Raw genomic sequence first — 14,461 nt, 5'->3', positions numbered from 1 at the left:
TATTTAAAATAAAAAACATCAGCCAGTAGTACGGCAAAAATGCAGAGCGAAACGCAACCAAAATAATATAAAATAAACAAACAGGGAAAGGAAAGTAGAGATAATAAGACAAAAAGGTAGTCGATAATCCCCTGTATAATTTAGTCATTAAACCCAATTAATAAAAACGATGTAAATTTAAAATAATGCCAATTATATATAATTTAGCGGTACCCCCCTCAAAGGTACCAGTTCCAAAAGACGTGAAATATCACCAAAAAGGGGTTAAAGAAACTTCAAAAAATAAAATATCAAAATAATAGACTGACCATTATGCCCCATATCGACAGAGGACCACGAGGCCAATAATGGTCATGGAATCGCTGCATTTCAATCGTCATACAAATCATCGCAAAGGCATCGTAGAGTGCTGTCTGTTCTATAGATTATTTCTCGCTGCATAAGGACCACCGCCATGCAAATCCTCTGCATTGGTTGATATATCGGAGAATGGAGGGGTGGTTTGGTTCTTCGATATTTCCGCCTTTGCGATGATTTGTATGACGATTGAAATGCAGCGATTCCATGACCATTATTGGCCTTGTGGTCCTCTGTCGATATGGGGCATAATGGTCAGTCTATTATTTTGATATTTTAGTTTTTGTAGTTTCTTTAACCCCTTTTTGGTGATATTTCACGTCTTTTGGAACTGGTACCTTCGAGGGGGGCTACCGCTAAATTCTATATAATTGGCATTATTTTAAATTTACATTGTTTTTATTAATTGGGTTTAATGACTAAATTATACAGGGGATTATCGACTACCTTTTTGTCTTATTATTTCTACTTTCCTTTCCCTGTTTGTTTATTTTATATTATTTTGCATTTCGTTTCGCTCTGCATTTTTACCGTACTACTGGCTGATGTTTTTTATTTTAAATATCATTTATTTTAATTATCAGATATATATATATATATATATATATATATATATATACAGTGAAACTTCTCCTAACGGACACCTCTCTTTAATGGACATCTCTCTTTAACGGACATCTCTCTACAAGAGACATTTTCAAATTCCCCAACTCACCTCTATTGGTTTTAATGTGTTTTCAGCTTCTATCTAGCGGACATTCTCTGTAACGGACGTGGACAGGCAATCTGCACTGTTTCGTTTAGATAGCACTTAATTTGATCTCCCCATAATGGACTGCGAAAGAGCTCACGGCCCTTTTTCTAGGAACTTTTTCCACGTATTGCCTGGTGCCTCGGTAGCCAGGTGGGCAGGAGCAGCAGTGCGTAGCACATGCTTCTTGATTAGACCCGGGTTTGAGCCCGTGCCCACCAAATACGGAGGATGCAGAAAGGTCAGGTAATGACCACCGCATATCCCTGGAGCAATATGGCCTTAGTTGCTAATGCTCCTAAAAACCACATAACAACAACAATGTATTGCCTCAGTCGTGTGTTTATTTTCTATTTCCGATTCTCTGAATTTTATCAAGGTTTACGTCGCGGTTCTAAACCGTTTTTCAAGAATTTTAAGGCACGTGTAAAACTTCTGATGAATTCGGTGTGTGTGGGGGGGGAGAATTTGGTCGGCCTTTCGTCTTTTCAGTTTTGTTCAGTGTCGTGTGAAGTGCACAATGTCTTCTCGTAAACATTTAACTTTAAAAGATAAAGTCAAACTCATTAATGCGTATAATCGGCAAAAAAATAGTGTTCGCAATCTCGCTGCAAAATTCAAAATCGGGAAGACGCAGGTAAGCAACATCCTAAAGAAAAAAAATGAACTGCTCAAACAATTTCGGCAACACGGAAATGATCACGTTCAAAAATCATTCCCGAAAACTGTTGGACTTCAAATTGACAATGTTACGTACGAGTGGTTTTGTCGCGCACGTGCTAAAAAAATTCCCATTAATGGGCCTATTATTAGGGAAAAGGCTTTGGAGGTTGTGAAATCTATGGGAGTAAATGAGTTCAAAGCTTCTGTGGGATGGCGAGACAAGTTCAAAACTCGGCATAAAATTTCTTGGTAAACTGTAAGTGGTGAAGGTGTATGAACTGGGGTTGTAACAGAGTGGACCGTTGGAAGATTTATGTCGTGATTTTGAAGCTAAGGATATTTACAACTGTGACGAAACAGGGTTGTTTTTTAAAGCTCTTCCTGAAAAAACAATGAGTCTAAAAAACGAAAAGTGCCAGGGCTTAAAAATTTCTAAGGAACGCTTGACTGTACTATTGTGTACAAATATGCTGGGAGACTTTGAACAACCTCTTGTTATAGGAAAACCACAAAATCCTCGTTGTTTCAAGGGCATAAAGTTGAATGTTGACTGGAAGTCTAATAAAAAAGCGTGGATGACACGAGATATCATGAGCGAATGGATAAGTCACTTTAACCAAAACATGATTCGTCAAAACAGAAAAATTATTCTTTTCATGGATAATGCTGCATCTCACCCGCACATTGAATTGTCCAACATTCAAATCGTTTTTCTGCCACCAAACACATCTGCAGAGTGTCAGCCCTTGGATCAAGGGATAATAAAAAAATTTAAACTTCACTTCAAAACGTGTTTTAAGACATCTCATTGCAAACACGAACGATGTAACATGTGCGAGTGACCTTGCAAAGAAAATCAGCATCCTAGATGCGATTCAATGGATTTCCTTTTCAGTAAGTGCAATTAGAAAACAAACTGTCGTGAACTGTTTTGTAAAGTCTGGCTTCTCAAATGCAAAAATTGAAGTTGTGAACAGCAATGTGGAGCACCAAGAAGAACAAGAACTTCAACATCTATTGATAATGTACGATACTTCAGCTACAAGTGACGCTGGCTACAAAGATATAGACTCGAACATCACTACAGAAGATGGTGCTCTAGATGTCAACGACATTATCATCGATATTTTTCAAGAAGTTCCTCATGAGGATGAAGAAATGGAAGGAGGTCATTCTGTCGAAGAACATATTAACGACGAACCACCGATGGAAAATAGAAGAAGAAGCGCTCATACAAATCAATCGTTTAAAAATGTTTTTCGCCACCGAAGAAGATACTGAAGGACTTTTGATGGTTTCTTCACTCCAAACAAATGTTGAAAACAAAATTATCAGCCGGAAGAAGGTGGAGAAGAAAATAAGTGATTACTGTATGTATTTTTCTTAAGATAAAGTCATAATATGCATAGCACAATTGTATGTATATTATTTACAAAAATATTTTGCAAAATCTGTATATAATTTAATTCAATTTTACATTAAACGTTTAACGATTTTTCTTTATCTCTTGTGTATGTAATTGTATATTTTTTACAAAAATATTGTTCAAAATCTGTATATATTTTAATTTAATTTTACATTAAACGTTAAACAATTTTTTTTTCTTTTTTTTTTTCTCCCTCAGACTTCTTGTTGGCGGACACTTCTCTCTAACGGACAAAAAATTTCGTTCCCCATGGCTGTCTGTTAAAGGGAAGTTTCACTGTATATAAAACTTGGGAAAAAAAATTATAAAATATAAGGGAAAAAAAAAAAAATAGAATGTAAGTAGAGTGAATGCAGATTATGAATGAAGTAAATGTGTGTCTCTCCAACCCCTTCGTCTGGTGGGTTTCCTACTGCCATCTAACATATTCCACCCCCAGAGCGGGATGGGCAGTTTGACCTTTCTACTGGATTCGAAACTACATGGACATGACACCCATCACCGACGAAAACATACTGCGGCTTTGCTGCCAACACGCCATTTGGTGATCTGAACTAAGTACTTTAACCCGGTTCCCTTTAAAACCCCATCCCCAGGCAGGGATGGGGTTTTAAAGGGATCCGGTATATTGAAGGTGGAGGGGAGGAGACAGGGCTCTATCTCCTCCCCTCCCTGCCTCCCCCCATACTTTGCCTGGTGGGGCTCGTCTCCACTGACCTCTTTGGGGATGCCTACTCCCTATCCTTTTATCTATTTTCCCCAGTATTCAATTCCCCCTCCTCAGTAAATCGACCGAGTGCACCCCTTAACAATGCCGCCAAAGTCTAATCAACGTCTAAATTCTACTGCTTTCTTGTAAATCTCTTTTGGCCAAATTCTAGTGGACACCCCCCTCCCTTTTTTTTAGGCTTGCCACTGAAATCCTTGGAAATTAGGTGGTGGAGCCTGCCAGAGTACTTAAATAAGCTACTGCATGCCTGACCTGCCTCCTTGTGGCAAAGTGTGGGCAACGGTGGGTCCCAATAGGGGCCCAACGATTAAATGGTCAGAGAAACAACAGAACATAATGCTACACAACAGACCACTCCCCATATACTTTTTAAATCTCTGACCTCCACAGAGTTCTGTGTCACTCACAAAGAATACAACTTGGAGATGGAGGAAACCCCTGATGCCGTCAGACAACTAACACACTTTATGCTATATATGTTATTGAGAGGGTTCATTAATGAGAGGTAGCATGATCTGCAAGATAGCACGTATTCTGCCAGTGCATTAAGAACTGCCCATTATTCGGAGGTTCCCACTAATGGGAAGATTTACTATAATATTAGCTTTTTCATGATGTATAGTACTATTTACAGTAAGTTGCAATGCAATTTTTTTTTATGACAAGAATATGACCACCCAACTGTAATTATATTAAATTTAAAAAAAAAGAAAAAAAAAATATTCATCCAATAATCTTATGAATTATTTTTAGGTCAGTGATGGGATGCATAAATTAGCAGTTGTTCTTTCCTTGCCTGCTGTGAAAGATCTATACAAGCTTCATAAAAAAAGACTTCTTGAACAAATTTGTACTAATCATCATTTATGGACAACCAGTAGCCCTGAATTGTCTATTTGTTGTACAGTAATTCATGATTCAGGTTTGTTTATTTTGTTGATTGTTTATATGTGTAGATTTGTTTAGATAAATCTTTCTGTTACCTAACTCTTGAGTTACATCTTCATCTTGAAAATCATATGCAAACATACTGATGCTTGAATAATATCTTTATTTCATAATAAATTTTCAAGATGAAAATAACATTTTGAGGCCATTAAAGTTATTGAAGTCTATTGCCCACACGAATAGAGTATTTTAGTGATTTAAATCTCTGGGACATAATTGATCAACCTTAGCCAGTCAGAAGTTGCCATTATTGCTGTTTATTCCCTTTCTCTGAACTTACGGAAGTAGTTTATGCAGACCGCTTCCTTAATCTTTGTTATAATTTCTTGCTCATTAACTGTGTTTTAAAATTACTTCTAATATTGCTTAATTACACTAAAATTATGACTTAATCCATGTGTTGGCCGATTTATAACTGAGATTTTTACTAAATTCTCAAAAAAATTAATAGTTAATTTTTGTCAGTCTCTCACACATTGCATTTATATCAAATTGCTTAGATTGCTTTGTGAACTAGTTTCACATTATATTTACTGATTAAAATTTTAGGTATAACATAAATATGGTGTCACTTTGATATTGGGTATGCAGAATTTGAATATAGTTACATAATGTGTACAGAAAGAACATGTATGTATGTTTCTGAGGTAGGGCAGTTCTGGAACAGATATTCAACCCTGCCTTGTAAACCTGTGCTGCATACCAAGCTCTGTAAAGCCAGTCATGTGTAAGTAGTGCGGTCTGTGAAATTGCCTGTGTATAGTGTTGGGTAATGTTGTTTTGAGGTCACCTGTCATTTAGCTAAAAGGAAGCAAGCCAAAAGCCTTCCTGGTACTTGTCCTTCCCATGAGGAGGCAGGCCTCAACAATTGAATACTGCATGTCTCAAGGAAACAGGGACGAACAATGAAAAATCCTGCACTAGCAAGACAGTGCTGATTTTCATACAACAGATACAGCCACTCTCTGACTTACGTAAGAGTTGCACTCCGCAGAACTATGTTAGTCGGAATTTCCTTAAATGCTTATGCAGCACTTTTAGCATTAGCATTAGTAGAGGCATTTGATGCAAGAAAGCAAGCTTATGCAGCATCAGCCAATAAAAAAAAAAAACCACTTCCACTTCACCCCTCTGTTCGTTCAAAATACCTGTCCAGCTGAGCCTTAAACTTATTTAGGCTATCAACTTCCATGACAAGGGATGGAAGTCTGTTCCACCAACCAACCACCCGCCGGCTAAAGGCAAATTCCTGCCCGTCTATCCTATTTCTGTCTTTCCTCAATTTGAATTTATGCCCTCTCGGTGATTATTCTGAGCAACAGGTAGAATCCCATCAGCATTGAGCATGCTCAAACCATTCAAGGCTTTATACACCTCTATCAGATCACCTCACTGGTGCCTATTCTCCAGACACTGTAATTTGCAAAACTTAAGCCTTTCTTCGTAAGAGCACCCCTTTGTTCCATTCACTAATCTTGTTGCCCTTCTCTGTACTCGTTCCAGCAGCTCTACATCCTTCTTGAAATGAGGCCTCCAGACCTGTATACAGTACTCTAGGTGTGGCCTGACCATTGCGTTATACAAGGGAATAATCACCTCCTTATCCCTGCTAGAAAAATTCCTATATATCATTGACAATACACCATGAGCTACTCTTGCAGCCCATCTGCACTGCTCAGAGAACTTCATATCTGCCTGCACAACCACCCCCAGATCCCTTTCATTCTCTACTACTGTCAGTGTAGTACCACAGAGTTGATACGTTGCTCTGGGGTTGCTGTTTCCTATGTGTAGTACTTTACATTTGTCAATGTTAAACTTCATTTGCCACCTCTCAGCCCATCTGCTCAACCTTTCCAGATCCTGTTGCAGCAGCATAGTGTCAGTAGTGTCCTTGACAACCCTGCCTACCTTTGTATCGTCTGCAAACTTCGACATTAAGCTTGATATACCATCATCAATATCATTTATGAATACAGAAAACAATAATGGACCCAACACTGAGCCCTGAGGGACTCCACTAATAACATTAGTCCACGACGAGCAGTGTCCATTGATTACCACTCTGTCTTCTCCCACTCAACCACCCCTTTATCCACAGCAGCAATTTGCCTCCAATGTCACACTGCTCCAATTTGTGCAGGAGTCTTCCATGTGCAACAGTATCAAAAGCCTTTCTAAGATCCAAGTATATAATATCAAAGTTATTCCCTGCATCCAGTTCCTTTGTGACTGCATCATAATATTCCATTAAATTGGTCAGGCAAGACTTCCCCTTAACAAAACCATGCTGTGTTCGAGCTATAACTGAAGTCTTGTCTAAATGATCCTGCAGTGCTTCTTTAACTAGTGCCTCCATTAATTTTCCTGAGCCGACCGGGCTAGCTGGGTGGGTAAAGTGCCTGCCGGGCAACCCAAAGGTCGTGGGTTCGAATCCCGCGTCGGGCTTGGATCAAAGTACTGCAAAAACCTTGGGAGGTGCACTATGGCCACAGAAGCCGATGCGCCAACAACTACAAAAAAAAAAAAAAAATTTTCCTGGAACAGAAGTTAAACTCACAGGTCTATAATTACTTGTGTCAGCCTTTGATCCTCCTTTGTGAATTGGGGTCACATTTGCACATCTCCAGTCTGTGGGTACCTCCCCTGAGTCCAAGGAGGCTCTCATAATTATGGCTAAGGGTTTGCTTAATTACTCTGCTGCCTCCTTTAATATAACTGGATAAATCCCATCCACCCCGGGTGCCTTTCTTGTGTTTATCTTCAACAATTTCTCCTCCACTTTACTCTCAGTTATTACAAGATTCTCTAGCTTACTGCTAGAGTTGAATACACCTCTGGCTTTCCCCTCACTAAATAACTCCTCGTGTGAATGTTGATGCAAAATATTCATTTAGTTTGTTAGCTACCTGAGCAGGATCATCAACAGTTGACCCATCGATATCAAGTGGACCAATCTGATTCATCCCCTTCCTTCTAGAGTTTACATAAGTAAAGAACACTTTGCTGTTTTTCTTTGCATCCCTTGCCACAGATTTCTCGTAATCTGCCTTCGCCTGCCTAACCTCCTTTGTAACTTGGTTACAGATCAACTTGTATCTATCATAGGCTTCTGTGTCATGTGTTAATTTGTATGTATCCCATGCATGTTTCTTCTCTGCCATATGCCTCATCAGTTCATCTGACATCCACTTAGGCCTAAACCTTGAACAATATTTCTTGGTATGTAAAGCCTAGTAGCTTCCAAGATAAGTTCTTTGAATGCTTCCCATTTTGCATTTGCTGTTGGTAACGTCATCATTTGGTCCCACTGTATAGAATTTAAATACTGTCTCAGTCCATCGTAGTCGCCTTTACGAAAGCAATAACCCTTCCCTTTATCCCTGATGGTAGTTACCTCTTTGATTAAATCCCACTTCAGCACACTGTGATCACTGCCACCTAGTGGTTCATTTATCTGCAGATTCTTAATGCATGAAGAATCACTGCTAATAATCAAATCAAGAGCATTCCTCCCTCTAGTTGCCTCTATGCATGTTGCAACTGTGCATGTTGAATTTGATTGAAGCAAAAAAGAAATATTCAACTAACATGTAAATAGAATTATTTATTCAATTTTTTTATCTCATGCTCAGGAAAAATTACAAAAGTGTACAAAATTACAAAAAGAGAGAGGAGGCAGGCATAATGCCAGCAAGTTGAGCATTGTTGCCAGAATTACCTCTTCAACTGATAAGCACGCCGCTGCAGAAGTTGATGGCCATGTTGATTTAGAAGGGTTTTCCCCAACCCATCACAAAATTTCTCTGCAGCTGAATAATCAGCACTGGCGAGTTTACCACATACTTTAATGTTTTGGAAACCAGCGCGATGCTTGAACCTATTAAACCACCCATTTCTTGCAACGAACTTGGCTTGGTGTTCGGCGTACTTATCCTTAATATCTTCATAAATACCTCTTGGTTTTGCGCGAATGACCATTGGACTTGGGGCACTTGCTTCTGAATCTGATTTTCCATCCATATTATTAATAGCTTTTCCAACTTTGATATAGCACCTGAACGCTGTTTTTTGATCACTGTTGATCTTAAATGCATGTTCTTTTATTCACACACTGTCCTTTAAAATAGTATTCACTGTTGAAGCAGCGAGACCTAATTCCGTGCAATAGATGACACTTTCTCATGCTTTGTACTTCTTAATTAATCATCTTCATTTCTAAATCAATTTTGTTTCATTTCCTAGCACTGCCAGCACTTGCATTTTCCATTTGTTCTTTTCCCTTCACCATTGTAATAAGTAAATAGGAACGAAGAGAAGATTCTGAAAATTTATTTATTTTTTTTATATTGATTGAAGATTTCAGTGAAAGGGAACTCATTTCATCGTGATACGGTAAAGTAAAAACCCATAGAATTCCAGTTATCGGTTTTATCGCAAATGCAATAAGATCGAGTTTACTACCCGTTTATAATAGATTGCATTAACAGAAAAGCCCAATAAACTGGAAAGTTCAAATTTGTTTTTATGGTCATGACCTCCAGAAATGTCTAAGAAAAATATCACAAAGGTATTCAATTGATTCTTATAATGGAACATGTGGAACGATGAAAGTGTAGTGCAATTTCCATTATAAAAATTACCTTTTAGATAGATAAATAGCTTAGTTGAATAGTGAAAATTTCAACTTCTAAGGTCTTGGAACCAATTACCAAAAAAAAAAAAAAAAAATGTGTTATTTGGTTCACAGTAAGATATTTTCACGATACCTCCATTTATTCCTATGGGATGCAAAATACATTTCCACGATTTTTTTAAATTTGCACCGGCTGGCAAAAATTTACGTAAAGTCGAATTTCCATAAGTCCAGTTTTACCTAAGCCAGGGAGTGGCTGTAATCAACTCATATAGGCAAGGTTGAACTATTTTTATGCAGGAAATCCTACATTTAGCATCCTTTTATATAAACAAATTACATGAATTGTAATATAACTAAGATAACTTCCAAAGTTTTTTTTATATGTTGTGGAATCATTGCAAGCAATGGAACCAGTATTGATGACCCTCAGCAGATAGTAGAGTGAATGATGAGTTGAATAGTTTCTTTGTATCTATATTTACACAGGAAATTAACCCAGACTGATAACAGAACAATTGCAAATAAATAAGGAGTGTGTTCATCCACTTTTTATGATCAGTCTTGAAATAAAGAAGGTATATGTGAAGAAGGTGCCATAAAACAAAAAAAGCAATACCTCAAACAGAACATTTTCCTGGCTTCCTTGGTTTGGCTTCATCTAACTTATTTCTCTTTCCAAACACCGATATAGCATGATATATCGGTGTTAGAGAGATTAGAGAGGTAAATAACTTAGTTATATAGTGAAAATTTCAACTTCCAAGGTCTTGGAATGAATTATCAAAAGTGCAGCCATGTTTTCTGACTCAGTAAAATATCCATTTATGGCTCTTTCTCCCCCCCCCCATGGGAAATGTACCAAATGCTCTAATAAAATCTAGCTATATAATGTCAGAGGTGTTTTTTGCATCTGTTTTTAATTTCTTGTGAAATATATAAAAATCATTGAAATAACCACCTATATTCTATCCATATATTATTTATTATTTTTTTTTTTCTATGTGCAATAATATTGCCAAATTCAATCACCAGAAAACATTCTCCTAAACAAAATTAATTTATTTGTGATATTCTCAAATTAGGTGTTATAATTTTAAACCATACTTGAGTTAGTTTTAGTTATTTGAGGGCGCTGAATCTCTTTAAAAGTTACAGCTGTCAGTTACAGGCTCCGCAAAAACGATAAGTGTTTGCCTTTTATTTACATGATTGTTATTTTACATTGTACTTAATACGTAGTCATATAGTTATAGTTACGCTGGTTATTTTTTATTTTTAATTTAGATAAAGATTTTTTGTGGATTTTACTTACGATAGGTAAAACTGTTATTTCGTTCCATTTTTGTAGCCATTGTTTTTGGATATAGTGGTAGGGAATTCAAATTTTTTAATTGAGGTAGCTAGGTAGCTCTAATGCATAATTATATAGTAATACGCTTCACTGTTTCTATTTAATAGTTTCTATTCAAATACTATTGACATTTAATTTATTGATTTTATTAATTTAAACTACCATGCCCCAGACTAGAGCAGCAAAGCAACGGGCACAAAGTGGCAGGAGTGCTGTGACTCGGGGGAGAACTGAGGGGGGCAATTCTCCAACGCATCACAGCCTAAAAAAATGTGCAACTTGTGAAATCTTTGCCGAACTCTCTGGAACGGAACACGATATTGCCATGGGGGATGTCTTTGTGTGTGTGCGCGATGTAAGGAGTGTAAGGAAATCAGGCGACAACTCAGCGTTGTTATGGGCCTATATGAGAGTTTGAAGGACAGGGTGGATGCCCTCGAAACATCTAAATTGAGGGGCCCATCAGGCTATCAGCTGCCCACATCAACGCCAGAGCTTGCACTTGGTCATCACGCAACACAGCGGCAACCCCTAAGGCAGAATGCGCTGGTCCCACAGGAACTAGTAGTTGTTGGTGACTCTATTGTCAGGGAAACGGGGAACATGCTTTGTAAAAAGGATAGGTGGAACAGGACCAGGGTATGTCTGCCAGGGGCAAAGGTTGATGACGTTGTAGAGCGGATATCATCTTTCAAGGGCACAAAAGGTGATATAGTTGTACACGTTGGCACTAATGATATTAAGAGTAGGAGACCGGCGGAATTACTCAACAAGTACAGGTCACTGTTGAAAAAAAGCCGTGAAATAGGGTTGAATTTGAAAGTGTCTGCAATTCTGCCCAGACACGATAGGAGGGAGTACATGATGAGAGCCTTGTCAATCAATTCGGCCCTGGAAAGATTGTGCAAGGCTCAAGGGGTAGAATTTTTTTCAGCCTGGACTGTACTTGTTAACAGGAGAGATTGCTTCTACAGGGATGAGATACACTTAAATAGAAAGGGTGCAAGAATATTTGCTGATGCTATCGAGGCAATGTTAGGTGGGTCGGAAAACTGCTAGTTTGGGGGGATACAAAGACTAATAGTTTAACAGTAACCGCAGGCAGAGGTGAAGGTGATTCTTGCACAACTTCTTTAGAATAAGAAGCGACCTGGAGCGAGGGGTGTTGGGGGTTTCAGGGACGGATGGCAGTCATCATGGATTAGTTGGGTATATGGGATGTGTTAGGGTAACAAGGAATAGGCATAGGAGCATGTATGCTTGCATGTATACCAATGCTAGAAGTATAGTAAATAAATTTGATGAATTTGAAGTGTTGGTCAAGACATCAAAGGCGGATATTGTTGGGATAGTAGAGACGTGGTGTCACAAAGATATAAGGAATGCAGAACTGGAATTTGGGGAGTACAATGTGTACAGAAAGGATGGACAGGACAGAAAGGGAGGGGGTGTTATGCTGTTAATTAAGAAAAACATAAAATCAAAGGAAGTGCACCCAGTTAATATAGATGAACAGTGCTCTGTTGAGTCAGTTTGGTGTGAGATAAGCACTGCAAAAGGAAAAATAAGAGTAGGAGTGTGTTATAGGCCTAATGACTTGAATGAGTACAATGAACAATTGTACAGAGAAATAGTGGGCCAGTAAATCAGAATGTCTTATAATGGGGGATTTTAACTTCCCAGATATTGACTGGAACTTGTGGGTTGGTCACTCACACACTAGTCAGACTTTTGTGGATTTATTGGATGATTGTTTTCTGCAGCAGCATGTTCGAGAGGCAACTAGAGAAAGTAACACTCTTGATCTGGTTATCAGCAGTGATCATTCGTGTATTAAGAATTTGCAGATAAAGGAACCACTAGGTGGCAGTGATCACAGTGTGCTGAAGTGGGATTTACTCAAAGAGGTAACTACCGTCAGGGGTAAAGGAAAGGGTTTTTGCTTCCGTAAAGGGGAGTACAGCGGTCTCAGACAGTTTTTAAATTCTGTACAGTGGGATCAACTGACGATGTTACAAACAGTAAATTCTAAGTGGGAAGCATTCAAAGAATTAATCGTGGAAGCTACTAGACTTTATATACCGATTAAGAAATATCGTTCAAAGTTTAGGCCTAAATGGTTATCAAATGAACTAATGAGACTCGTGACAGAGAAGAAAAATGCATGGGATGCATATAAATTATCAGGTGACGCAGAAGCCTGTGGCAGATATAAGCTAGTCTGTAATCAGGTCACAAAGGAGGTTCGGCAGGCGAAGGCGGATTACGAGAAATCTTTGGCAAAAGATGCTAAGAAAAACAGCAAGGATTTCTTTACTTATATAAACTCTAAAAGGAAGGGGGTGAATATGATTGGTCCACTTGACATCGATGGTTCGACTGTTGATGATCCTGCTCAGATAGCAAACAAACTGAATGAGTATTTTGCATCTACATTCACACGTGAGGAATTATTACAATTTGAAAATGGAAGAAGGTTATCAAATTGTAGCAGTTTGCTTAATGATTTTGTAATAACTGAGAGCAAAGTGGAGGAGAAATTGTTGAAGTTAAACATAAGAAAGGCACCTGGGGTGGATGGGATATATCCAGTTATTTTAAAGGAGGCGGCAAAGCAACTAAGCAAACCCTTAGCCATAATTATGAGAGCATCCTTGGACTCAGGGGAGGTTCCCACGGACTGGAGATGTGCAAATGTGTCCCCAATTCACAAAGGTGGATCGAAGGGTGACACGAGTAATTACAGACCAGTTAGTTTAACTTCTGTTCCGGGTAAAATAATGGAGTCGCTGGTTAAAGATGCATTGCAGGATCATCTAGACAAGACTGCAGCAATAATTCAAACACAGCATGGGTTTGTTAAGGGAAAGTCTTGTCTGACAAATTTGATTGGTTATTATGATGTGGTCACAAAGGAACTGGATGCAAAAAATAATTTTGATATCATATACTTGGATTTCAGGAAAGCTTTTGACACTGTTGCGCATGGAAGACTACTGTACAGATTGGAGCAGAATGGTATTAAGGGTAAGTTGCTACAATGGATAAAAGGATGGTTAAGTGGGAGAAGACAGAGGGTGGTAATCAATGGGTGCTGCTCTTCGTGGACTAATGTTATTAGTGGAGTCCCACAGGGTTCGGTGTTGGGTCCACTGTTGTTTTGTGTGTTTATCAATGATATTGATGAAGGTATATCAGGCTTAATGTCGAAGTTTGCAGATGACACAAAGGTTGGCAGGGTTGTTAATGACAGTAATGGCAGTGTGCTACTGCAACAGGATCTAGATAATTTGGGCAGATGGGCTAAGAAGTGGCAACTGAAGTTCAACCTTGACAAATGCAAAGTACTGCATATGGGTAGAAGTAACCCCAGAGAAACGTACCAACTGTGTGGTACTACACTTAAGGTGGTAGAAAATGAAAAAGACCTGGGAGTAATTGTGCAGTCAGATATGAAGTTTTCTGAGCAGTGCAGACAGGCTGCTAGGGCGGGTCATGGGGTTTTGTCAATGATATATAGGAATTTTGCTAGCAGGGAAAAGGAGGTGATTGTCCCTCTGTATAAGGCAGTGGTCAGGCCACGCCTTGAGTACTGC

General features: G+C 38.5%; 1 protein-coding gene across 1 annotated transcript in view; it reads left to right on the top strand.

Annotated features, from left to right (window-relative positions):
• Nucleotides 1-14,461, top strand: part of Dnaaf5 (Dynein axonemal assembly factor 5) — a 124,709-nt gene that overhangs the window by 94,768 nt on the left and 15,480 nt on the right. Inside the window, exon 7 of the mRNA XM_090386606.1 lies at nt 4,681-4,849. Coding sequence (XP_090242732.1) covers nt 4,681-4,849 — 169 coding nt within the window. The remainder of the gene's footprint in view (nt 1-4,680; nt 4,850-14,461) is intronic.

Source organism: Mastigoproctus giganteus, chromosome 12 (assembly GCF_048544385.1).
Source record: "Mastigoproctus giganteus isolate SK-2022 chromosome 12, ASM4854438v1, whole genome shotgun sequence".
Lineage (NCBI taxonomy): Eukaryota > Metazoa > Arthropoda > Arachnida > Uropygi > Thelyphonidae > Mastigoproctus > Mastigoproctus giganteus.
This window is presented reverse-complemented; position numbering and strand designations above follow the sequence as displayed.